Source organism: Ceratotherium simum, chromosome 18 (genome assembly GCF_057802395.1).
Source record: "Ceratotherium simum simum isolate JZ-2026a chromosome 18, ASM5780239v1, whole genome shotgun sequence".
Classification (NCBI taxonomy): domain Eukaryota; kingdom Metazoa; phylum Chordata; class Mammalia; order Perissodactyla; family Rhinocerotidae; genus Ceratotherium; species Ceratotherium simum.
In genome coordinates, this window is record NC_141917.1 from 201,865 (window position 1) to 228,805 (window position 26,941).

General features: G+C 50.0%; 1 protein-coding gene across 2 annotated transcripts in view; it reads left to right on the forward strand.

Moving 5' to 3' along the window:
- The first annotated feature begins 841 nt into the window (after nt 1-841).
- Nucleotides 842-26,941, forward strand: part of AHRR (aryl hydrocarbon receptor repressor) — an 82,711-nt gene continuing 56,611 nt past the window's right edge. For both annotated transcript variants that reach the window (XM_087443073.1, XM_087443074.1), the window contains exons 1-3: nt 842-914; nt 9,932-10,004; nt 18,440-18,621. In XM_087443073.1, the coding sequence (XP_087299199.1) occupies nt 9,943-10,004; nt 18,440-18,621 (244 nt within the window). In that variant the 5' untranslated portion in view covers nt 842-914; nt 9,932-9,942. The remainder of the gene's footprint in view (nt 915-9,931; nt 10,005-18,439; nt 18,622-26,941) is intronic.

The following is a 26,941-nucleotide window of genomic DNA, read 5'->3' on the forward strand; positions in this document are numbered from 1 at the left end:
CAGACGTTGGGTGGAGACCTCAGGATGTGAGGTCAGGTTCACGGGGTGTCCCAGGTTCTCTGGGGCTGGACAGTAGTCCAAGCCCCATAAAGGTACCGGGGGTTCAACTAGGACGTGTCCGCCGGGACGGAGAAGCGGGAATGCCGAGGACGGTCGGGGGGGGAGAGAAGAGGAGGAGGGTGCAGCTGAGGCGTCGGAAGGGCCCCACTGGAGCCAGGGAGGAGCGGGGAGCGGAGGGGTCCGGGTGCCCACCGCGCGCTCCCGCCCGTGGGACCCTGACGCGTCCGGGATGGGACGTCGCACGAACGGCCCTGCCATTCCTGGGAAGTTCAGGGTCAAAAGTATTATATTAATATTTTATAGTTTGTAAAACCGTTTAGTCCTCTTGATTCTCGCAACGACCCATTGGAGCAGGCGGGGCGGGACACGCTATCCTCCCGTTACCCGCTCGTATCAGGCCCGCCGGGCCCCGAGGCTGGGGAACCTGGGCCCCGCACCTCCGCGCCGCGGGCAGGGGCGCGCTCGGCTCCGCGGGCGCAGGTGGGAGGGGCGCGGAGTGGGGGGTCGGGGGCCCGCCGGCAGCTCGGGCCTCGAACAGCGCAGGGCGCCCGGGAGCGGACAGACCCTGGGGCGACCACGGGGACGCGCGGGGCGCGGGGCGAGACCCCACCGGGCGCACGCGGCCCCTGGAGGACCACTGCCCGGGCGGGGATGCGCGCGCGCGCCCCCTGCCGCCTCCCGCGCTCGGCGGCTCCGGGGCGGGGCGGGCTCGCGTGCCGGGGTGGGGCCGTCCTTCCGCGGCCGCAGCCGCCGCTTGGTCCCCGAGATGCGAGCGGCGGCAGCTGCGCCGCCACCGCTCCCGGCCCGGGCGGGCTCCCCGCGCGGGCGCGCCTGAGCCTCCGCGCCCCGGCCGGGTAAGTGCCCCGGGGTCCGAGGGAGACCCTCGCGCGCGGTCCTTCCCCCACCCCCTTCCCCCTCCTCCGACCCCTCCTCCTCCTACCCCACCCTCTTCCTCCACCCCATCTTCACATCTCCAGGCCCTGGGGGCCGACGCGCGGCTTCTCACAAAAAAGAAAAACGGCACTCGACTTTTGAGGGCAGCCAGTCCGCCTCCACTGCTCCTGCTCCCTCAGTTTCCCGCCAGGAGCGGCAGACACCCCCCCCCTGCAGTGAGTTGAAACTCCGGCCTGTGACCCTCCCGCGCTGGGCGAGTTGGGCTAATTGCCCTTTGCTCTTGGCCCCGTTCCTCTCAGGAGGGTTTCGGGCAGATGCTGGCGGGGGACTTGGAACTGGCGCCCTGAGCCCTCCCAGGGACGGCTGATGGGGGAGGCCCAGAGCTGGGCCAGGGCTGGGTGGCTCAGCTCGGCCCCTCCTTCCGGGCAGGGAGCACCAGGCTTGGTTCTCACACTTGGGAAGGCGGAAAGGCCCGTGTTCCAGGAATTCGCTCAGTTTCAGTTAGTGGCACCAAGAAAGATTTCTTCCCTAAAGTCTTTTTTTGAGTGGCCGAAAATCCCAGATTGTGGACACTTTGTGAGTGGCACAGACCCTCAGGGACCTGCCCACCCTGCTGTTGCCGCTGTGACCCCCCTTTGTGTCGACGGAGGGCAGGTGACCGGCCAGGGTCAGAAGTCAGAGGCCTTGGGCAGCTCCACCCTTGGGTCCCTCCTTCTGTCTGTTTCCTGGTTGGTTCAAGGGGCAGGGGCTGGAGGCAGCTGCCCCCCTTGGAAGTGTCCAGCTGTGGCCGCCTGAGTGTCGTCATGGGGAATGGCCCCATGACTCACCCACAGCCTCTGTGTGACCAGCTCCAGGCTCTGGTCCTCGAGGGCCTCGGCACAGAAGGGGTGCGTGAGTGCGTGCCCTGGGCCATCTGTCCCCAAGCTCTGGGGACTTGACACTTGTGTAACTGGACTTCTCCTGGCCTGCTCAACGGCCTGACCCACTGAGGGTCTGCAGGCAGCCTCTGGCAAAGGCGGGCTCCTAAGACTGGCCGGCCTCCACCCAACATCCGCCATTAGAGCCTCATGCCAGGGACTGCAGGCTCCTGGGTCTGAGCCCCGTGACAGTGGAGGAGACCCTGCGGTGATGTGCAGGCCGTCCCCACTCGTGGGCAGGTGAACGGCTGGCGGGCAGTGTGGCCCTGATGTGGGTCTCCCTCCAGCAGCCAAGGCTGGCGGTGCCCCCGTTTACAGAGGAGCACTTCTAGGCTGAAACTGGCTGAGTCTGGATGCAGACTGTGTGGAAAGGGCTGGGGGCACACACCCAGCGGGGACAGTGGGCACTGCTGCACAGGGGGATTTTTTATTTTCTTTTTTGCTTATCTGTATCGTCTAAAATGGACGGATTTCTCTGAGAAACTCACAGTCAGCTCAGAGTTTGGCAGAGGCATGAGGCCCACAAACCACCCTGTGGGGCCCAGCTCACGCTGTGTGTCCCCGGTGGTGCCCAGGCCCCCCACTGGCCCCACCACAACACTGTCCACGGCTGCAGGAGGGACCCTGGCCCAGGCCAGCGCAGGCTGCAAGGAGCCCAGTGGGGAGGGCCTCCTGCCCCCCTGACCTTTGCTGAGGCAGAGAAGGAAGCTGCGTCTCCATGGGCCAGACTTCATATTGCCTCAGAGGGCATTCTTGTGGGGAGTTGGGTCCAATCTGACAGAGACTTCATCCTTTTGAGGAGAGTGCACGAGTGTTTAGTAAAATGGAGCAACCCACTGCAGTCATATTCACCTCCGGTATTTAGGATTCCTAGGGCAGAAACCTCGGCCCAGATCGGACCCCAGACTGTAGATATTCAGCAAGGCCTGTGGCTGGGGGACAATGGGCGGCTCCTTCAATTCTTCCACACCTCCCAAGAGGGGGTACCTGGAGACCATTTATGTGCTCTTGGTGCTTTTTGCCATAACCTGCATTTTTAGGGCTATTCCAGACACTGAGCTGGAGACTCCGAGGGAGAACTTGGCTCTGTGGGTGGGTGGCGCACAAGGCTGGGAGGGGTGCATGGAGCCTGAGTCCTGTCTCAGCGCCTGCTGAGGGGAGGGGGCTTGGGATGAAGAAGAGTGAGGGGGTCTGCACTGCCCTCCCAAGCAGTGTCCCCTGGCGCCCTCTTCATCGTCCCTGCTGTCCCCCCCCGACCATCCCTGCTCTGAGGCTCAGGGCTTGTTTGGGGAATGGTGCAGCCCCTCGATGGGGCTCCTGGGCTGGTGCAGGTCAGCCATCCCCTTCACCTTTGACCTTGAGGAGTGGCCAAGTGGGCTACCGAGTGCCGACCCTCTCAGGATGCGAGGAACGTCCCCCAGGCTGAGGCCAGGCCTGGGTGCGGCTCAGGACTCGCCTGTTTGAGTTGAAAGGCCTTGCACACTGGCCTCCAGCCCCGAGGACCCGCTTCCCAGAGAACAGCAGGCACGGTGGCTGTGGCTGGACCCTTCTGAAGCATCGGTCCACCTGTTCCTGCTCCAGCCTTCACCACCGGGACCCTATCCCTGCCCACTAGCCCTACCCGTCACTCCAGAGCCCTCCTGTTCTCTCCCACACCATCCCCACCTTTGACCCCAAGTCCGGCAGCCACTCCCTTTCTCTGCTGCATCTGTGCAGAGTCCCCACAGGCGTTTCTAGACTCTCTGCACCCGTTTCCCTCCTGCCATTCCTTCTCTCTCACCACTCCAGAAGTTTTTTATATTTATGTATAGATTGGTGTTCTATAAGTTTTTTATAAAGGTAAAATTCACATAACGTAAAATTAACCATTTAAACATGTACAGCTCAATGGCTTTTATTTAGCATATTGCCAAAGTCCTGCAAATACCACCTCTATCTAATTCCAAAACATTTTCTTCACTCCAAACAGAAGCTCTATACCCGTTAGCAGTCACTCCATATTCCTTCCTTTCCCAGCCCCTGGCAACCACTCATCCACTTTCTGTCTCCATGGATTTGCCTGTTCTGACATTTCATAGAAATGGAATCGATATGTGCCCTTTTGAGTCTGTGTTCTTTCATGTAGCATAATGTTTTCAAAGTTCATCCAAGTTGAAGTGTGTGTCAGATTCATTCCTTTTGATGGCTGAGTAATATTCCACTGTATGGATTCACCACATTTTGTTTATCCATTCATCAGTTGATGGGCATTGGGTTGCTTACACTTTTTGGCTATTGTGAATAATGGTGCTGTGAGCATTTGTGTGTCAGATTTTGTTGAACATATGTTGTCATTTCTTTTGAGCATAGACCTAGGAGTGGTGTTGCTGGGTCATATGGTAATTCTATGTTTAACAGTGAGGAACTGCCAAACTGTTTTCCACTGCAGCTGCACCATTTTACATCCCCACCAGCAGTTCACAAGGGTCCCAGTTTCTCCACATCCTCGCCAACACTTCTTACTTTCCATTTTTTGATTACAGCCATCCTAGTGGGTGTGAAGTGGTATCTCCTTGTGGGTTTGATTTGCATTTCCCTAGTGAACTAATGATGTTGAGCATCTTTTCATGTGTTTGTTGACCATTTATGTATTTTCTTTTGAGAAATATCTATTCAAGTCCTTTGCCCAGTTGGATTGTTTGTCTTTTTGTTGTTGAGTGGTAAGAGTTCTTTGTATAGTCTGGATGCTAGACCCTTAGCCAATATATGATTTGCAAATATTTTATCCCATTCTGTGGGTTGTCTTTTCACTTTCTCAATAGTGTCCTTTGAAGCCCAAGTTTTTAATTTTGACGAAATCCAATTTATCTGTTTTTTCTTTTTTTGCTTGCGCTTTTGGTGTCATATGGAAAAATCCGTTACCAAATTTAAGGTCGTGAAGATATAGCCCTATGTTATCTTCAGGAGTTTTATAGTTTTAGCTCTTACATTTAGCTCTTACATATAGTTTTAGCTCTTACATTTAACTAACTTTGGTTAATTTTTTCATATGGTGTGAGGTAGGGGTCCAACTTCATTCTTAGGCATGTGGATGTCCAGTTGTCTCAACACCGTTTGTTGAAGAAACTATTCTTTCCCCATTAAATGGCCTCGGCACCCTTGTGGAAAATCAATTGAGCGTAGCATATTTATTCTTATGCCACATTTTCTTTCTTTTTAATGTTTTTTTTTTAAACTTTTTATTACGGAAATTTTTAAATCTTTTACAAAGTCGAGAGAATTTTATAATGAGCCCAATTTATTCATCAACCAGCGTAGATGGGCAACTATCAATATTGGCTGATCCAGTCTCATTTAAACGCCACTGGCTCACGCCTAATCTTTTAGACCCACTCTGCTCCCCAGATTATGTAGAAGCAAATCTCTGACATGTCGTTTCTTTCATATGTGTTTTAGTATGTATCTCTAAAATATGTGGACTTTAAAAAATCAGCTTTTTATATTTTTAACTTCATTAATATAAAGTATTAAGTACCACAGTGGAGTAGCTCTGAAGGTTCTGGAGGGCACTCCAGGCCCAAAGAGCACACTTGGAAGTGGGGTCCCCCCGAGCTGGGGTTCAGGCCCCCTTGGAGGAGGTTCCGCCCCATGGTGGGGAAGCTCACTGGGCCCCCAGCCTCTGGCAGTGCTGAGCGGGAAGAGGGAAATCCCAGCCCGGAGCCAGGGGCCTGTACACTTCCTGCAGTTGCCTCCAGCACCCTCTCCTGGCCAGTGTCTTCTTGTGCTGACTGGAGAAGAAGGGCTTCGAGGGTCCAGCCCATCAGCGCAGAGCTGGCAGGGGCAGGCGAAGGTGGAGCCTGGAGGCAATTAATGGACGCCTGGCACAGCTTCCCCGTCCCCCAACCCCACTCACACATCGTAAGATGTGCTACCGTCTCCAGCTCCTGGCCTTCGTGCTGTAGCTGCCATACCCTTGACGGCTACGTGTGTTACAAACCCCACAGTACATAGTCATTGTGGTTCTTAAACAGTCGGTTATCTTTTCAAGATATTTAAATAGTAGGAACATATCTTGCCTTTTTACCCACTCAGTCACCATTTCCTGTGCTTTGTGGTCCATTTTGTAGGCCCATGTTGCCATCTGGTATCATTTTCCTTTGGCCTGAAGACACCCTTTCACATTTCTTACAGTGTGGGTCAGCTGGCAGTGAGTTCTTTCAGCTCTGGTATGTCTGAAAACCTCTTTCGTTGCCTTCGTTTTTGAAAGGTATTTTCAGAGGGTGTGGAATTCTCAGTTTCAGGTCTTTTCTTTCAGCTCTTTAAAGACGCTGCTCCACTGTGGTCCTGCTGCGCCTTTCCGCCGAGGCGTCTTCGGTCCTGTCTCCTTTGTCTCTCTGTACCCAGTGACTGTTTCCTCTACAGCCTTCAAGATTATTCTGTTTATTGCTAATTATGAGCAGTCTGACTACAATGTGCCTTGGTGTAATTTTCTTCATGTTTCTTGTTCTTGGGGTTCCTTGGCCTTCTTGAATCTGTAGGTTTACAGTTTTCATTACATTTGGACAAATTTCTGCTGTTATTTCTTAAATTTTTTTCTGTCATCTCCTGTACCCTCCTATTCTTTGGGGCCCCAGTTACACACATATTAGACCTCTTGAAATACGTATTTCATTTTTATCTTGGCACTCTTGTACATGGTACTGGTTTTTAAAATTCTGTGTTCCGGTTGTTCGTTGCTAGCCTGTGAAAACACAGTTGACTTTTGTGTGTCGTCCTTGTGCCCTGTGCCTGTGAACTCGATTGTTAGTTATAAGAGATTTGTCTTAGGAAAATTTTTGGAATTTTTTGAATGTACAGTCATGTTGTCTGTGAACAGAGAGAGTTCTATTTCTTCTTTCCTCACTTTCTGACATGGCTTACCTCACCTTCTTGCCCTGACTGGTACACAAAGGTGATGGTTAATAGCAGTGTGACCTCAGGAGACTGTTGAGTCTGTCACCGGTAGGTTTTTTTGTAGATGCCCTTTCTCAGGTTGATTAAGTTCCCTTCTATTCCTAGTTTGATGAGAGTTCTTTTGTTATTATGAATGAATTTGGATTTTGTCAAATGCTTTTTTGCATTTGTATTGAGATATATTAAGATTTGTATTGAGATGATCATATGTATTTTTTCTTTAGCTTATTAATATAGTGAATTACAATGATCCATTTTCAAATGTTGAAGCAGCCTTGAATTCCTTGGATGAACCTGACTTGTTTTGATGTACTGTCCTATTTATATATTGCTGGATTCCATTTGCTAATATCTAATTGAGGATTTTTGTGTCTATGTTCATGAGGGATATTGGTCTCTAGTTTTCTCTTCTTGAAATGTCTGGTTTTGGTGTCAGGGTAATGCTGAACTTATAAATGAGTTGACAATTTTCCATTTTCTGCCAGAGGTTGCAGAGAATTGGTATTATTTCTTCCTTAAATTGGTAGAGTTTTCCAGTGAAACCATCTGGGCCTGGGTTTTTGTTGTTGAAACAGATATAAGACTAAACAGTTGATCTGTGTGAGTGAGTTTTGGTGGTTTGTGTCTTTCAGGGAATTGGTCCATTTCATCTAAATTGTTGAATTTGTGGGGATAGTATTTGTCTTAGTCTCCCTGGGCTGCTCTAACAATGTACCATAGACTGGGTGGCTTGAACAACAGAAATGTATTTCTCATGGTTCTGGAGGCTGAGAAGGCTGAGATCAGGGTGCCTGCTGTTTTGGTTTCTGGTGAGAGCTCTCTTCTTGTCTTGCAAATGGCCACCTTCACATGGTGAAGAGAAAGCTGTGGTGTCTCCTTCTCTTCTCACAAGGGCCCCAGTTCTTTTGGATCAGGGCTCCCCCCTTTATGACCTCTCTTAACTCTGATCACCTCCTTAAAGACCCTGTCTCCACTGCAGTCAAATGGGGGATTATGGCTTCAACATGTAGATTTAGGGGGACACAGCTGAGTTCATAGTGGTGGTCTCTCATTTTCCTTCTGATGTCTGTGGGATCTGTACTGATGCCCCTTCTTTCCTTCCTAGAATTGGTAATTTGTGTCTTCTCTATTTCTTGATCAGTCTGGTTAGAGGTTTATCAATTTTGTTGATCTTTTTGAAGAACCAACTGTCAGTTTCATTGATTTTTCTCTATTTTTCTGTTTTAAGTTTCATTGATTTTTCCTCTTCATTATTTCCATCTTTCTGCTTGATTTGAATTTATTTTTGCTTCTTCTTCTAGTTGCTTAAAGTGGAAGCTTAGATTACTTATTTGAGACTTTTTTTTCTAGTATAAACATTTAATGCTATATTTCCATCAAAGTACTGCTCAGCTGTATCCCACAAAGTTTGATATGTTGTGTTTTCATTTTCACTCAGTTCAAAATACTTTTAAATTTCTTTGAGACTTTCTCTTTGACCCATGATTATTTAAAATGGGTTGTTTTCCAAATATATGGAAATTTTCCCTATATGTTTCTACTTTAATTCCATTATTGTCAGAGAACATACTTTGTATGATTTCTATTCTTTTAAATTTGTTAAGGATTGTTTTAAGTCCCAGAATATAGTCTGTCTTGATGAATGTTCCATGTACAAAGAATGTGTGCTCTGCTGTGGTTGGAGGGAGTGTTCTACAAATTTCAGTTAGTTAAAGTCCGTTGTTGTTTGGGTATTCTGTATCCTTTCTGATTTTCTGTTTACTTGTTCTCTTGATTACTGAGAGGGGAATGTTGAAATCTCCGATGAATTATCGTTTCAGTTTTATTAGTTTTTGCTTCACGTATTTTGAAGCTCTGTTGTTAGGTGCATACACATTTAGGATTCCTATGTCTTCTTGGGAAGCTGGCCCTTTTATCGTTATATGACATCCCTCTTAGTCCCTAGTAATATGCCTTTTTCCAAAGTATATTTTGTCTGATACTTGTGTAGCTACTCTGGCTTCTGTTGATTAGTGTTTGCGTCGTGTGTCTTTTCCATCCACTTACTTCACCTAGTTATGTCTTCGTATTCAGAGTGTGTTTCTCATGTTTGAAGCGGGTCCATGGCACATTTCCGGTAGGCTCACAGCACTCTCCACACAGGGCAGGACATGACGTGTGTTTGAATCCACTGCCTCTTCCAGGTTGCGCACACGTGAGGCCAGGTGAGAGCTGCCGACCTCCTCTCCACATCTGTCGGCCCAGAGCCTGGCATTGAGTGGTCACTGCACACTGGCCTGCAGGATGTTTGTGAGGGCTCACGACCTCCCTGCCTGGGAGAATCAGGATTCTGATGTCTCTCTGAGGTAGTGGGCAAACTGATCAGCCTCGGGGCACAGATACTGGACTGCTCCTTGGGGACCTCCACTCGGACGCAGGCGCCAGAGTCCAGCAGTGCTGGTGGAGGCCAGCGGGTGTGGTCAGCTGGGCTCAGAGTGGCTCTGAGTGAGTGGCCAAGATGGAAGCCCAGCATTGTGGGGTCGAGTGAGAGATTTTACCTAGAAAAGAGGAAGCCCATTGGCCCTGAAGTGCAGGCGCATAAAGAGGAGGGATGGGAAGAGGAAGAAGACCTGCCACAAACAGCGCAGAGCGAGGAGCATGCCGCCCCATGTCCTCTCCGAGCCGCAGCGGCAGGCTGTTCTCGTGCCTTCAGTGTGTGTCCTGCTTACAGACGCCCTGTAGGTGGCTTCTCTTTTCTGATGACAGGATTGGGATGTTTATCTACTGTGAGCTTTCCGAGCCAGGCCAAGAGCGCAGGGCTGTTTCTCTGTGGGAGCTGGGGACAGGGGTCCCCACGCCAGGCTGGGGAACCGTGACACTGCCCATCAAAGGAGAGATATCACGGCTGGGGGTGCGCGTCCTTGTGGGTGCTCCAGCACCTTCCTGCCGAGTGAGATGAGTGAGGGGTTCACACGAGGGGCCTCGAGCTCACAGGTCATCTTGAGATGGAGGAGCGGGACCCCAGTCAACGCCTCCGTCAGGGCACAGTGGACCTCGGCTGACGCTGCTGCCTTTGGTGGTTCTGGGGAGTCGTGTGGGCACTGGGGTCTCTTCAACGTGACCAACTGGATGTCCCCTTTCTTTTCTAGGGCCAGAGACGATGATTCCGCCGGGGGAGTGCATGTATGCTGGGAGGAAAAGAAGGAAGCCCATTCAGAAACAGTAAAGTGTCATGTCTTCTGTTTTCACTGATTATTACTGATGAAGGGGGAAGGGATTTGCATTTTTATTGAAAAAAGTGAATTTAGGAACAAAGCCATGGCGATTGAGGGAGAGCTTTCGGTGGGGCCTTCCTGAGGGTGGAGGGACTTGCAGAAACAGCTCCAGAAGCTGGGCAGTCAGGTGCCCCCGTCGCTCCACTGCCTTTGCTAGTGGGTCGTGAAGGACAGCAGAACCTGCTTCAGGCTGCCCTAACTTTGGTAGGAAGGTGACATTGGGGCCTGGTGATGACAGGGAGGGCTAAGACATCACCGTGATTTTCCCTGAGCCCCTGATCCCCACTTTGCCCTAGTGAGACTCCGTCTTCAGCGAGGACACACCTGGAGCTCCTTTGTGAGCATCACCACAAAGGAGGCTCTGCAGGGGCCCATCCTCCCCTCCCAGAGGTTTAGTTAGAGAGTGGGGAGGGGAACCCACGGCCCCGGCCCCCCGGCAGCCCCAGAAATACAACGCCACTGCTGTCGGTCCCTCTGCCTGCCCGTGCCTGGCCCACTGGAGCTCAGGGCTGCCGAAATGTGAGGTCTGCGGTGGCAGGAGGGATAACGGGCTGGATTTCAGAGCTGCCCTGCTGGGAGGCCAGCAGAGGTGACACCTCAGAGGCCCACGGGCTGCCTCTGGCCCCTCGAGCAGGGGTGCTGCAGGGTGTCCACCATCTGCTGGGGCTCTGTGTGTGTATAACACAGCTGCATGTGTGTGATATGGCTCTGTGTGTAAGACAGCTCTGAGTGTGAGCGATGGTGTGTATGAGGCTGTGCGTGTGTGTGGGTGCACACCTGCGGCCGTGTCTGTGTAGGTCTGTGTTCCTGTGACCTGGGCTGTCCTCCAAGCGTCCAGTGGCTGCAGGATCCTGTGGGCACCACCGGCCCCGTGGACAGGCACCAAGGCTCGTAAGGCTGGACTCTGGAAAGTGGACTTGTCCCCTGAGTCAGTTGTGTGGCCTCCGGAGCACTGTAGGTGCAGTGCTGGGAGCACAGGGCAGGTGGTCTGCAGGGGAAGGGCGGGGCCTGGAGGACAGAGCTGTGTGCACCTGGGACGAAGCCCAGGGATCCGGGACAGGGCGGGTGGAGCCTGCATCCTGAGCGTGTGCAAGGGGCAGAGACTTGTCCTGGTGAACGCATTGTCACACTGAATAAGGAACAGCAACACCTGGAGACACGGGTGCGCGTCCTGTGTTCTTTGTGGAGGACGGTCCGGGGCAGAGGAACTAACTGTCCTGTTTTGTGATGTTTGGCTCCAAGGACAGCCTCTGAGAAGAGGAGGTGTTTACTGTAAGTAATAAGTTTACTGGTTGGTGTTTTGAAGAGGTGGTATGTTCTCTGATTCAGAACTCAGGGAGAAGTCTCCCTCCCAGCCCCGCTCCTCCTGCCAGGCTCTCGCATGGATGTTAACAGTTTCCTGTGGATCCCCCTGAGGTCGTTTATGCACAAACCAGCAAGTACAGGTGTGCAGCACATGCGCCTTCTCCCTGTATAAGCTGACGATGGCACACTGTTGGGCGCCTTTTTGTGTGTGTGTGTGAGGAAGACTGGCCCTGGGCTAACATTCGTACCCATCTTCCTCTGGCTTAACAAGCGGTGCGTCGGTGCGCGCCCGGGATCCGAACCTGCAAACCGCGGACCGCCGAAGCAGAGCGCACGAACTTAACGGCTACACCACCGTTCCAGCCCCTTGGTACACCTTTTAGTGGCCAGTGTGCAGACATTATCTCCAGCCCTCGGTAGCACCCATTAGACTGTTTCCCAGGCGTCATCGTGGTGAATAATCTGTGCATTGTTTTGCACACATGCTTGTAGTTGGGAGAGGCAGTCCACCATGGGCACCGCACGTCCTGGCTCATTCACATTGGCACCAAGAACGCCAGGCCGTGACCGCTGGTACCCGGGCTGCTTGTCAGGCTTGTGTGTGGAGTGAGCGCCCACGAGGGGTGGGGTGCAGTCTCCCTTGGGGCAGCTTGTTTACTGCTTCCTGTGAAAGTGGTGAGTTCCCCAAACTCGGGGCTCCTCGGCTGTGGCACACACGGCTGAGCGGGCAGCACCTGCCTGGACCCCTGTGTCACTCTCACGGGCCTTGGGGACGTGGGTGCGTGACGCAGACACGTGGAGGCTCACGCTGCTGCCAAGCTGGGAGGAGTAAGTCCTTTGTCTCTGACCCAGGAGACGCATGCCTTCTGGCAGCATCAATGAAACGGCAGCAGGTTATTGGCTTGCGAGTGGGGTCAGTTAAGTCCCGCCCCAACATGCGTCTGTCCTAGAAGTGGAATTGCTCAGCCCGAGGGTGTGGGGTTTGTGGCTGTGATAGGTGTCACTAAGCTGCCCAGCATTGGAGGTGTGCTCCTCCTCGGTGCTCGAGGCACCTCTGACCCCGGCCCGGGGCACGCGGTGTGTTTGGTGTGTTTCAGACTTCGGTAATTTAATTTGCTCTGATCATAAGTGAGGTTTAGCAGCACTTATATTTCCTTTTCTGTGAACTGTCTGTGTTGATAACATTTGCTCATTTTTCTATCGGATTGTTCCTGCTTTAGCGCTTCCTGATCTGTGGGGCTTGTTTGCTGAGGAGACCGTGTCTTGAATGCATGTCAACTCTTTTCCTCAGTTTTGATTTTACTTATTGTGTTTCTGGCCATGTTGAAAAATTTAATTTTTACGAAGTTGAATTTTTTTTTTTAAAGATTTTATTTATTTTCCCCCCAAAGCCCCAGTGGACAGTTGTATGTCACAGCTGCACATCCTTCTAGTTGCTGTATGTGGGACGCGGCCTCAGCATGGCCAGACAAGCGGTGCGTCGGTGCGCGCCCGGGATCCGAACCCGGGCCGCCAGCAGCGGAGCGAGCGCACTTAACCGCTAAGCCACGGGGCCTGCTATGAAGTTGAGTTGATTAATCTCTTCATTTGTGGCTAATTAATTTTACATCACGATTACAAAGATCTTCCCTGATTCAAGTTTATAAAATAATTTTCCCAATATTTCTTCTAAACTTCTATGGATTCCTTAAAAATATGTATATTAGTATATTAGTGTGTGTATATATGTCATATATATATATATATATATATATATATATATATATATATATATATATATAAAAATTTAAAACTTCTGAGCACTTGGAACTTTTCCTGGTGTAAGGTGTGGGGTCTGAATCTCTCTCCTGCTTTTCCCGTATGGCTACTGGTTGTTCCTCACACTTTTATTGAATAATCAGTTTTTCCTCGCTGATTTGAAATGGCATTGGGCATTTGAGACTTGAAAATTGAGGGGCAAAAAGACTGGGGTGCTGTGGATAGTCACTGAACATCTGCAGACGAGGACTCACACGCAGCATGTTTGCTCTGCGGGCTCTGTGCAGACTCTTTGAGGCGCGGTGTGGGGACGTGGCCGTGCTGGCTTGTCTGAGCACCAGTGTCTGTGTGTCGTGACAGCTGCCGTGTCCACCTGCACAGGGGGAGCTGCAGGGTGTGTGCGTGTGTGCAGAGTACCTCTCTAGGGACGTGTTCTAGGGAAACTGGAGGCCAAGTGACTTTGGCTTTGAGGTTTGAGAGCAGGGCACCTGAGCCCACAGCCCCTCCTGGGTGTGAGCTGGCATCCCTGCAGGCTCTGGCTGCACTGGCCGCTCCGTGCCCTCGTCCCCGCTGTGATCCTGCCTCCTCACCACACCAGAGGGCTGTGGTCTGGCCCCATCCTCTGAGGGTGGGTGGTGGGTGATGGGTGTCTGCGTGCACATCTTCTCTCCTGGAAGGGGTGGGTGACGAAAGTCATGGATCGTGGGGTGAACGGAGGAGACAGAATCTATCTGGACTCATGAGTGCCTGGCTCCTGGGCTGGAACCTGCTCCGGAAAGGTCCCTCGGGGCCGAGCGCAGACACGGGGGCAGTGGGGCGCTGGCTGGAGCCCTTGAAATGCCCTTCCTCACTCTCTCCCAGCCTCCGTGTTACGTGGGTCCCATGGGGTCCTGAGAGCAACAGCCTGTCTGGAGCTCTCCGAGGTGTGCAGGCCGTGGGCTTCCCTCTTCTGTTGGCACTTTTCCTCTTTATTGGGTTATAACTGGGTGCACGGAACTGCACATATTTAAAGAGCACATCTGATTGGTTTTGAGATTTGCAAACACCTGTGAAACCATCACTGAAATCAAGGTCACACTCACTCTCATCACGCCCAGAGTGTCCTTGTCTCTCCTTTACCTCATCCCAGGCAGCCTCTGATGTGCCTCTGTCCTATGGACTGGTTTGCATTTCCTGGAATTTTCTATAAATGGAACCGTACACCATGTTTGGGCTTCTTTCACTTTCGTAATGATTTTGAGGTTCATGCACGGTTTGTGTGCATCAGGAGTGTATTCCTTTTCATTGCTGAGTAGTGCTCCGCTGTATGGATGCACCACATCTGTTTATTCATCTGCAGATGGACAGCTGGTGTGTTCCCAGTCTGCGGCTATTTCAAATAATACTGCTGTGAACATTTGTGCACAAATCTGTGGACATATGTTTTTGTTTCGCTTGGTAAGAACCTAGGTGTGAAATTGCTGAGTCAGGTAGAAGGTGTGTGTTTAGTGTTTTAGGACACCACCAAACTGTTATTTTCCATTCCTGGCAGTGGTGCTTGCGAGTTCTGATTCCTCCACGTTCTCCCCAGCACTTCTTAGTTGCAGCCATTCCAGTGTGTTGTGGTGTCTCATCAGGGCTTTAATTTGCATTTCCCTAATGACTAATGGTGTTGAGAATCTTTGCATGTGCTTATTTGTCATCCGTATGTATCTTCCCTGCTGAAGTGTCTGTTTAAATAATTTGCCTATCTTCTTATTGGGTTGTTCATCTTATTATTGAATTGCAAAACTTCTTTACATGTTCTGGATACAAACCTTTGTTGTGAATATTTTTTTCCAATCTATGGCTTCCCTTTCCTTTTCATTTTCTTAATGGTGACTTTCAAAAGACATTTAAAAAATTTTTATGAAGATCAATTTATCAATTTTTTCTTTTATGATTTTTTGTGTGTTCTCAGAGTCCCAGGACTACCCCAAGCTCTCAACGATTTTCTCATGTATTTCCTTGTGAGTTTTTACGTAGATTTTAGATTTAGGTCTGTGATCCATTTTGAGTTAATTTTGGGGTATTGTGTGAGGTAAGGGCTGATGTTCACCTGTTTTCATGGATACCCAGTTGATCATCACCATTTATTGAAAACTTTCCTTTCCCCGTTGAACTGCCTTAGTATCTTTGCCAAATGATTGACCAAAAATATGTGGGTCTCTTTCTAGACCCCCTACTCTGTTCTGTTGATCTATAGCTCTTTCTTTTCTCTCACCAAACCATCTTGAATATTGTAGCTTCAGAGAAGGCTGAAAATCCACAGGAGGAGTCCTCCAACCTTGTTCTCTCATTGGCTATTCTTGGTCCTTTGCATTTCCATGTACATTTTAGAATCAGCTGGTCAGTTTCTGTAAAAAGTCCTGCTAGAATTTTAGTTGAGATTGCATTGAATCAATAAGGCAGTTTAGGAGAACATTGCCATTTTAACAATGTTGAGTCTTCCAATCTGTGAACATGGTATATCTTTCCATTTATTTAGGTCTTTTTGAATTTTTCTCAGCAGAATTTTATAGTTTCAGCTGAGGTGTCTGGGATGCTTTTTGTTAGACTTGTTCCATGTACTTCCTATTTTGGGGCACAGGGCTTCCTTTGTGACTCTCCCTCTGCCTGAGCCGCTGGTGGCGCCTCCTGCCCTTTCCTGTGCTGGTGGTGTGACTCTGCCCTAGAGAATCAGAGCCCCCACCATGTGTCCCTGGACCCTGTCCCCTCTCACCCACCTGGGCCTGGTGGGGGCGGTTCCCGCTGTGGCCCGTGGAGCTGGGGAGTGGGGAGGGAGGGGGGCGGTGGAGCTGCATCAAGGGGCAGCCAGGTGTTCTGCGAAAGTTGAAGGAGTAGAGCGATGTTTGCAGAGCTCTTCTGAACCCATTTCTTCGGCAGGCGAGTGTCCCTGTCCCAGGTGCCCCATGGGGGTGGGTTTGGGGACACTCACGGCTCAGTTCATTCTCAGGCACAGGCTGTGTGGGGAGGCAGGTGGGAGACGGCTCCCCCCATTTCACACAGATGAGATCTGAGCCACCCTGCCCGTCTCCCGATGTCTCTCCCCTTCCCTGACCCCCACACCTGCCCTTGGTCGGCCCTGTTTTCTGGGGAGGCCTCGGGCCTCTCCTCTGGCCAGCAAATGCAAGTCCAAACTGGAGTCAGTTTATCCGAAGGCTTCCTGCCTATTTAAAGTTAGGCTATCAGTGTGAGTAATATTGGGGTACGTGCCTCATTAAGGAAAAAAAACTAGCAGAAAGTGAAAAGATAACCACAGAATGGGAGAAAATATTTACAAATTATATATCTGATAAGGATGTAGTATCCAGAATATGTAAAGAACTCATACAACTCAACAATAAAAAGACAAACAACCCAATGAAAAAATGGGCAAAGGACTTGAATAGACATTTCTCCAAGGAAGACATACAGATGGTCAACAAGCATGTGAAAGGTGCTCAACATGATTGGTCATTAAGGAAATGCAAATCAAGCTACAAGGAGGTACCGCTTCACACCTATGAGAGTGGCTGTTATATTGAAAAAAGGGAAAATCACAAGTGTAGGCAAGGGTGTGGAGCAATTGGAACCCTCCTACATTGCTGGTGGGAATGTAAAGTGGCACAGCTGCTGGGGAAAACAGTTTAGCAGTTCTCAAAAAGTTAAACATAGAATTAGCATATTAACTTAGCTATTCCATTTCTAGGCATGTACCCAAGAGAACTGAAAACATACGTTCAAACAAAAACTTGGACATGATTGTTAGTTGTGGCGTTATTCACAATACCCATAAAGTGGAAACAACCGAAATGCCCATCAGCTGGTGGATGGACAAACAAAATGTGGTACATCCATACAATGGAACATTATTCAGCCATAAAAAGGAATGAAGTTCTGATAAATGCTACACCATGGATGAATCTTGAAACATGATGTTAAGCGAAAGAAGCCAGACATGAAAAGTCTTGTATTGCATGATTTTATTTATGTGAAATGTCTAGAATGGGCAAATCCATAGAGACAGAAAGCAGATTGTGGTTGCCAGGGCTGGGGGAGAGGAAAACAGAGAGAAACAGCTTTAATGGGGACAGGGTTTTTGTGTGGAGTGACGGAAATGTTTTGGAACTTGATAGAGGTGGTGGTTGTACAACATTGTAGATGCACTAAATGCCACTGAACTGTACACTTTAAAACGGTTAGTTTTATGTTCTGCGGCTTATATCTCAATTAGAAAAAAGCAGTAACTTCTGGGATTGGAGCTGTGGCTCTCCTGTGTCTCTGTGGCCGAGGCCCTCAGGCGGCACGAGGGAGGCGTTGTCTCTGGGGTTTCTGACAGGACAGGTTGTTTAGGGCGTGCTTTCAACACACTTGTAGGTGAACACACAGTAGAGACTCAGGAACTTCTGGACAAAAGAGCCAAGCCCCGAAAAGCAGCAGGAGCCCTCCAGCCTGAGAGGCACTGCGACCCCAGGAAGGGCGGGCCCTGGGAGCCAGGCGGTCCCGTTTCAGTGCTTCCCCGTCCCCCTCCCATCCCAGCGACTCCACCAGATGCTTTCGTGTGGATGGCGTCTAGGAAGGACGTGTGAGGAGAATGGCTCCTGTGGGGTGGGAAGTAGGGTCAGATGGAGGGACTGTCATCCTGGGGACTAGGGCGTCAGATGAGGGAGGCCACTGTGAGGCAGGCGGGGTCTGGGCCAGCTCTCCCCTGTGCAGGGACGGTGCTCAGGGAACCTTGGGCAGGGCGTGCTCCCTTTGTGGGAGAGCAGGTCTGTTGTGGGGCAAGGGGATCTAGGAGCCAAGGGCCCTGGCCACCCGCATGATGGCGCAGCCTGTGACTTCGGGGCCTTGGAGGGGCAGGCGGGATGGCACCCATGGTGCCCAGGAGTCCTTGATTCTCCTCTCAGCCCCGTTCAGCCCCACTGTGTAGAGGAGAAACCGAGGCCAGAGAGGCCACGTGCACCTTGACTGGGGGCTGGGAGGCCCAGGTCCCAGAAGGTCGTGTGTTTAGACACCGAGGAAGCTGAACGAGGCTGAGCAAATGCGGCCGGGGCCGGGTGTCCTTCTCCAGCTTCAGGGAGAGTTAGCACAGAGAGGTCAAGAAGCACACAGGAGTTGCACAGCCTGCACCACCACCTGTTCTTGATCTCGGGCGCGTTCCCTCCCAGTGATAGGCGTGGTTTCAGTTTCTTAGTATGTACATCTTCAGGAATGGTTGGGCTTTAGTCCTTTCTGGCACTTTTTCCTGGTGGCAGCTCTGTTTTGGAGCCGTTGGCCCTGGTGGAGACCCCAACTCTGACTGTGGCTGTTTCCCCACAGGAGGCCTGCTGTGGGGGCCGAGAAATCGAACCCTTCCAAGCGGCACCGGGACCGCCTCAACGCCGAGCTGGACCACCTAGCCAGCCTGCTGCCATTTCCACCCGACATCATCTCCAAGCTGGACAAGCTTTCGGTCTTACGTCTCAGCGTTAGTTACCTCAGAGTGAAGAGCTTCTTCCAAGGTAGGAGTCTCCTCTGTGTCCTCCTGTGTCCAGCTGGGTCTCCTCTGTGTCCTCCTGTGTCCAACTGGGTCTCCCCTGTGTCCTCCTGTGTCCAGCTGGGTCTCCCCTGTGTCCTCCTGTGTCCAGCTGGTTCTCACCTGTGTCCTCGTGTGTCCAGCTGGGTCTCACCTGTGTCCTCGTGTGTCCAGCTGGGTCTCACCTGTGTCCTCATGTGTCCAGCTGGGTCTCACCTGTGTCCTCGTTTGTCAGCTGGGTCTCCTCTCTGTCCTCCTGTGTCCAGCTGGGTCTCACCTGTGTCCTCCTCTGTCCAGCTGGGTCTCACCCATGTCCACCTGTGTCCACCTGGGTCTCACCTGTGCCCACATAGGTCTCACCTGTGTCCACCTGGGTCTCACCTGTGCCCACATAGGTCTCACCTGTGTCCATCTGGGTCTCACCTGTGCCCAGCTAGTCTCACCACTTTGCTGGGATGGACCAGTTTGCACCTCTTGTCCTGGGTGATCACTTGACGGAGGATTTGCTGGATACTGACGAGGCAGAGCAGCTCTGGTGGAAGGGGCAGGGGCTGTCTGCTTGGCCTCACTTGCTCTTGGGGCTTTGGGGGTCCCCACAGCCCCAGGGCTCCAGGCAGGTCCACTTTCTGGGGGAGCAGGACGGGGCTGAGCTCAGGAGCTCAAGTTGTGCAGGACAAGTGTGCTTTTCCGGGTTGTGATATGATGAGGAAGTTGAGAGTCACACAAAATGCAGCACGTGCCATCACATGAGCGCCAGGACAAAGTGCTGGCGGGGTCCCCAGACTGGCCTTCGTGAAGCACCCCTTTATAGATGGAGCAACTGAACTAAGTCCACCCTGGCTTCCACAGTGACCTGTTTGGACAGCTGGGGCCAGGCTGGGGGCTGCCCAGGTGGGGTTGTCAGTTCACCCTCCTCCCACTGACAGACGCACACAGACCCAGCCTCCTGGCTGGGAGACTGGGAGGGGACCCGTCGCTTCCTGGGTCCAGCTGTGCCCCACCAGGCCAGGGTTGGTGGTCTGGGAAAGGCTCTGATTCTGCTGTTTCCAGGAGTTCAGACGGCCGTCCCAGAGTCCAGCTGAATGCCTGGTTCTTCTCAACCAGAAGTGGAGTGACTCTCCCACCTTACAGCTGATCCCACTCCCTCCCACTGAGGCGGGTGGGTGCCGCTCACAGGGCCTGAGCCTCTGCAGGCCGCCTCAGCGAGGCCTGTGCTGCAGGTCGGTCGGTCTCACAGCTCACAGCCATGTTGTGCGAGCGTTGTGACTGCCACATTTGGTGAAGTACTAACCTTGGTTTCTCCACCACACCTTTTCTACCAAGGGTTCTGGAGTTTCTAATCCCCCTCAAGCTGTACATTTTAGAGGAAATTCTAAAAACCTTACTGAGTTCATTTCCCCTGCATAGTTAGAAAAAAGTCAAGCTGTAATAATTGGATCTTAATCTGTGCTTCCTGAGTCAGAAATGGATGAGCTAATTTCATTAAAGTGTCCATAAAAAGTCACCTTTGGGAAGGACGTGAACTGGAAAGTTTCAACCTCAAAGGGTAATAATGGCCTGAAAATTTGCATTTAGTGTTTACTTTAGTGTTGACTTTCATGGATTTTTAAAAGGCAATGGGTTTATTTTCTTGTGTTCATTTGGTTTGTGCGTAGAGCCAGGGGCCGGCACTTCTAAGTAATAAATTCTCTGCCTATACGCGATAGAGTGGGATTTTCCGCTCTTGAAAATTTCACTATTCCAAGAGGGGAGACAGGGGCAGCGGAGAAGCATAGAGGATCCCGAGGTGGGGCCGGAGCAGAGCTGGGCTCCCTCTAGGATGTGTGACCCCAGGAATGAGGGTCGGAGCAGCCCCAGCTTCCCCTCACGTGGGCCCAGCCGTGGGTTAGGGTTAGGGTTAGGGTTAGGGTCACCCTCCGCGAGCAGAAGCACCGCAGCGTCAGTTCTCCCAGGAGACTCACTGGGTCGAGGGACAAGCTCACGGAGCGGAGAACCAGCGCACACAGATGATGAGGGGCCCGCGGTCCACCCAGGCCTGGCACGTGGACTGTGTGCACCCATGAGTCATGCCGACAGGAGTGCCGATTGGGCCGACAGATGTGCCAGAGGGAGAGGAACAGTCTCAACCAGCAAAACTAAGTGGGAAGGGAAAGGTGAAGAAGCAGTTTCACTCTCCATGGAAACCTGGAGATCTTTCCTGTTGCAGCGACACCTTCCCCCTTCTTTACACACCCCGTGGGTTGTGTCTGGGGCTCCTGTCCCTCTGCATTCTCGGTAGTCAGCCTGTGGGGCCCAGTTCCACACACGCCCCCCCTGGAGCCCTGCCCAGATTGATCCTGGTCGCCTTGCTCGCCTGGGCTGGACGGGTCCACCCCTCACATCTCGAGGGTGGTCCCGGGACCTCCATGCAGGACGCCATGTTCGTTCGCCCGTCGCATGTGAAGTACTCCTTGAGACTGTTAATGATCTTGAAACCCAGAACTGAAGTGTACACAGTTATTAAGCTAAATTGTACCAATTTTCAGCTTTCACTAAAGAGTTTTCCTTCTCTTGAAGAGCCCTGTTAGGGGCTGAATGTTTGTGTCCCCCAAATGCATACATGGAGGCCTGACCGCCAGTGTGTCTGTGTTTGGCGATGAGGCCTCTAAGGAGGTAATTAAATGAGGTCATAAGGTGGGGCCCTGGTCCCTCAGGCTTTGTGTCCTGATAGGAAGAGATGCCAGAGAGTGCTCTCCTTCTCTCCCCCTCCCCGTGCGCTAGGGAAGGGCCATGAGGACATAGAAGGCAGCGTCTGTAAGCCAGGGGAAGAGCCTCACAGGAACTGGGTCTGCCGGCTCCCTGATCATGGACTTCTGGCCACCAGAACTGTGAGAAAACAGCTCTGTTGTTTAAGCAGCTGAGCGACTGAGACAAGCCGTCTGGTGTGGCAGGAGGTTGGGGACCTGCCTTTTCTGTTTGTGTGGAGCATTCAGTAGAGTCATCCCCGCCCGGGACGTGGGTGTGGGTTGTTTGCTGTCAGCTCTTTGTCTGCTGCTGCAGCCACCCTCCTTCCCCCTTCCCCTCCATCAGTGATGCTCTCTGGAGGACAGCTTCCCCTGGGGTCGTTTCCAGCAAAGACACACTGGTTTTGAATCATTTGAGGGCATTCAGGATACACAGATGGCCCTGCTCTGACAGCTGCCCGCTTCTGACCCCAGGGCCCCAGGACGGTCCCTCGCAGTCATCTTGTGGAAAGATCACTCTTGATTATTTTATGAGCTTGTTTCACTTTTCCTACCATCTTACTTACTCCCAGAAGGTAAATCTGAGCAGGAAGAGGAGTGGGCACCTACTGGTTCATTCCTTCGTTTACTCGCTCACTCCTGGTACGTGCATCTGCCCAGGACACGTCTCCTCAGGGCCAACAGAAAACAGCTCTGACTTTCTCTCGCTGCCCTAGCAAACCTCCTTTGAGGGCTGGCTCCCCTCTGCTGCCGGAAGAACCGGGGCAGCCCCAGGACTTTTCTGGTTCCTTCCAGGTGATTCTTCCCGGGTCGTCCAGTCCCAGCCCCTGGGCAGGCTGAGCCTGGTGTTAGTATGATCAGTCCAGTGAGACAGTGAAAACTCTGAGTCTTTCAAGTGTGAGCTCTCCTCTCACCTGGGGCTCCAGAAGGCGGAAGGCTGGGGGTCAGTCGGCTGCTTCTCCCTGTGGTCCTGTACGTATGGTTTCCGACTCTTTCAGGTCAGAGCAGCGTTGGGAAGAAGAGGTGAGGTTGGGAGAGCTGCCACACTACCGGCATTGCCGTGAGCTGGCACACAGGCTCAGCAGGGGATCCCAGGGGACTCTTGGGTGTTTTCATGGTTTCTTGAGAGACCACATACCTGGGGGTCTGTCTGCCTCGGTTGGCCAACACAGGCAATCCATCCTCTCCATCTGGTCCCTTGTGCATCTTTCCTCAGCCCAGGTGTCAACTGGTACCGCTAGCCTCTTTTGCCAAGGTCTCCTTTCAGGCCTCCAGGCACACTCCTGGGAGGATGCAAGACATCCCAGGCCGGTGTCTGGGTGTCATGGCCTCGCCTGCTCCACAGGAAACGTGTACCTTCCACCCACCAAGTTGGCACGCACTACTTCCCAGTTGCAGCCCAACTGCCTACTGGCAGCTACTGGGTGCAGCCTTTGGATCTCTTAAGTGTAGAGAGACGTCAGCTTTTAGTGCCCCCACCAGCCCCAGGAGGCACATGGCATGCCCTCACAGGGGTCCTCGTGAAGCCCCTCTCACTGGGCACAAGGTGAGGAGAGAAAGCCCCTCAGCCCTCTCCTAGTGCAGGTGGGGGCGTGGGACTCACTGCACAGCCCCTCACCCTTCTCCTAGTGCAGGTGGGGGCGTGGGACTCACTGCACAGCCCCTCCAAGGAAACCCTCCTCCCATCTTGGGCTCTCTCATCAGACATCTCCTTTGCAACCCTGCCTAGGTCACCTGAAATCTCGCTTTGGGACTCAGGTGTAGTTGGCACTTGTTGTCTTTGGGCCTCGGTCAAAATTCAAACTGAAAGAGTTCCCCATTAACAACCTGTTATAATGCAAGTAAACGGAGGAGCCGCCATGGTCCCCGTCCTGCTGGAATTTAGAGTCTAGTGGGGAAGGCGTGCTGTCACCCGTATAGTCTCTTCCATTTCCAGCAACACAGCAGATGAATAACCAGTCTGTCCTCCTGCTGGTAGTAGCTGAAAATACAAGATAAAGTATTTGAAACCTTCTAAAATATATCAATGAGCCAGCAGGAAATTAAAGAATACTCAGAGACCAAGAACTAAGTGAAGCTGAGAACCCAAAGAGAACTTTGTTAAAGGAAATTTTGGACGGTGTCCTTCATGCGGAAGGAAGGGATCCAGGTGGGATATGAGACGCCAGAAGGGGTGAAGGACAAGAAGCTGGTGGCTGGGTGGGCGACTCAAAGCAGACGTTGGTGATCAGTAATAGTGATGCATTGTAAGAACAAAAGAGAAATAAATTCCTTGCCACAACGGCATATAAATTTGGAGAGGGAGATTCAAGTTAAAGAGTTCAGTGGTTCTTGTGTTAATTACCTTTGGAGGTTTATTAGCTAATTCATAATAAAATTTCCAGGATAGCAAGGGAAACAAAAGAAAAAATAAACAAGTGGGACTTCATCAGACTAAAGAGCTTCTGCAAGGCAAAGGAAACCATGAACAAAACAAAAAGACAACCCACCAACTGAGAAAAAATATTTGCAAATCATATATCTGACAAGAGGTTAATTTCCAAAATATATAAAGAACTCACATGACTCAACAACAAAAAAAACAAACAACCCAATCAAAAAATGGGTAGAGAATATGAACAGACATTTTTCAAGGAAGATATACAGATGGCCAACAGGCACATGAAAAGATCTTCAGCATCACTAATCATCAGGGAAATGCACATCAAGACTACACTGAAATATCACCTTACACCCATTAGAATGGCTATTATCACCAATACAAAAAAACAACAAATGTTGGAGAGGATGTGGAGAAAAGAGAGCCCTCATACACTGCTGGTGGGAATGCAAACTGGTGCAGCCACTATGGAAAACAGTATGGAGATTTCTCAAAAAATTAAAAATAGAAATACCATACAACCCAGCTATCCCACTACTGGGATTTATCCAAAGAACTTGAAATCAATAATTCAAAGAGACTCATGCACCCCTGTATTCATTGCAGCATTATTCACAATAAGCAAGATGTGGAAGCAACCCAAGTACCCATTGACTGATGAATGGATAAAGAAGATGTGGTATATATATACAATGGAATACTACTCAGCCACAAAGAAAGACAAAATTGTCCCATTTGCAACAACATGGATGGACCTTGAGGATATTATGGTAAGAGAAATAAGCCAGACAGAGAAAGACAAACACCATATGATTTCACTCATATGTGGAAGATAAACAAACACATGGACGAAGGGAACAGATTAGTGGTTCCCAGAGGGGAAGGGGCTTGGGGAGTGGGCGAAAGGGGTAAAGGGGCACGTTTGTATGGTGACTGACAAATAATAATGTACAACTGAAATTTCACAATGTTATAAACTATTATGACCTCAATAAAATAAAAAAATAAAAATAAAAGAATGAAAAAAAAATTTGCAGGATAATCATCAAGACAAGAGAAATGGGATTTAACTTTCAAACTAGTGGAGAGAAAAAAGTGGAATGAGAAAATGTAATCAATCTAAAGGAAAAAGACAAGAAAGGAGAAAAAAGAAACATGAAAAAGATGGAACAAACAGAAAGCACAAAATTCCAAATATGTCATTAATTACAGTAAATGTAAATGGACTAATCACGCAACTGAGAGGTAAGGGTCGTTAGAGGGGATTGCTGTATCTGTTCACAAAAGGCACAGAAAGGGGGAAAGTGAAAGGATGGGAAAAGATACATTGGAAAACACTAACCGAAAAAATCTGATGACGCTATATTAATGTCAAAAAATTGATTTTAAGGGGCTGGCCCCGTGGCTTAGTGGTTGAGTGCGAGTGCTCCGCTGCTGGCGGCCTGGGTTCGGATCCTGGGCACGCACCAATGCACCGCTTGTCGAGCCACGCTGAGGCCGCATCCCACATACAGCAACTAGAAGGATGTGCGGCTATGACATACAACTATCCCCTGGGGCTTTGGGGAGAAAAAGGGAGAAAAAAGGAGGAGGATGCGCAATCGATGTTAGCTCAGAGCCGGTCTTCGTCAGCAAAAATGAGGAGGATTAGCGCGGATGTTAGCTCAGGGCTGATCTTCCTCACAAAAAAAAAAAATTGATTTTAAGATAAAAAACATTACTGGAGATCATGTTAGTGTCACTACGTGAAGATTAAAAAATTCATTTCATCAAGCAGATAAAATAAGTTTAAATTTGTGTGCTTCTAATAATATAACCTCAAAAATATAAAACAAATATTGTCAGAACTATAAGAAAAATTACATGAATTCATCATCAGAGAGAAAGATTTTAAATAGGCCTATCAATATTTAATGGATCAAGTAAATAAGAATCAGTAAAGATTATAGGAAATATATACAATGCAAAAAGAAGGGTTAATGTAATGGACATACACAAAAAAATATACTCTGAAACTACAGAATTCACATCTTTTCAAGCCCACATGGAACTTGTAAATATATTGAAAACATATTGGTTAATAAAGCAAGTCTTAATAAATTTCAAAAGACAAAATCATGAAGAGTACATGGTAAGACATCAGTGCAATTAAGCTGGAAATCAGTAATAAAAAGATGACTTGAAGCCCTTATATTTGGAAATAAACACACTTGTAAGTAACTCATAGATCAAAGAAGAAAACATGATGGAATTTTGAAAATATTTACAAATCAAAATGCGTGGGATGCAGCTAACAGAGTACTTAGAAATAAATAACCTTAAGTGTTTATTTATAAAAGAAGAAAGGCTGAAAATTAATGAAATAAGCATTCAGTTTAGCAGTTTTAATAAAGAAAAGCAAAATAAACAAGAAGAGAGTCAAAGGAGGGAAATAATAAAGTGGAAGATGTTGGTGAAATAGAAAAGAAACAGACACTACAGTTCCTTTAAAATGATAAAATTTACAAAGATCTGGTGAGACTGATCAAGGAAAAAAGAGTAAACAGTATTAGGAATATAAAAGGAACACAATTAGAGATGCTGCAGATATTTAAAAGATAATTTGAGGCTATTATGAACAAATTGATGTCAGTAACTTTGAAAACATAAATGAATAAGTTCCTAGAAATATAGCTTATTAAAACTGTCTCAAGAAGAAATAGAAAGCCTGCATAGTCATATGACCATTAAGGAAGTTGAATCAGTAGTTAAACATTTTCCCACAGAGAAAATCGAGGCCCAGATAGTTTTAAATAAATTTCTATCAAATATTAAAGGAAAAATCATTCCACTCTGTGCTGAATCCTGTGGTGTTGAATTGGAATTGGAGGCAGTGGTGTGAACTCGCCTTATGCATGCACATGTGAATAAGCGTGTGTGTGTTGCCTAGCATCCACTGGCGGGGTCCAGGAGCAAGGGCAGCACAGCAGCAGTGAGCACGACTTATGTTCAGATCTTGGTTTCTGGACACTGTTCACCATTAAAAGGAACCGGGGCTTTTTGGCCACCTTCCAGAGCTGAAGCAGGAAAAGTACAGGATAAGCTCAGAACATTCAGAGCAGAAAGCAAGGCAGTGCTCAGAGAGCAATGGGGACATGTCGTAGGACACAGAGCCATCCTGAAGGGGCTCCCACTGGCCAGGTCTGGGACACTCTCAGCATTAC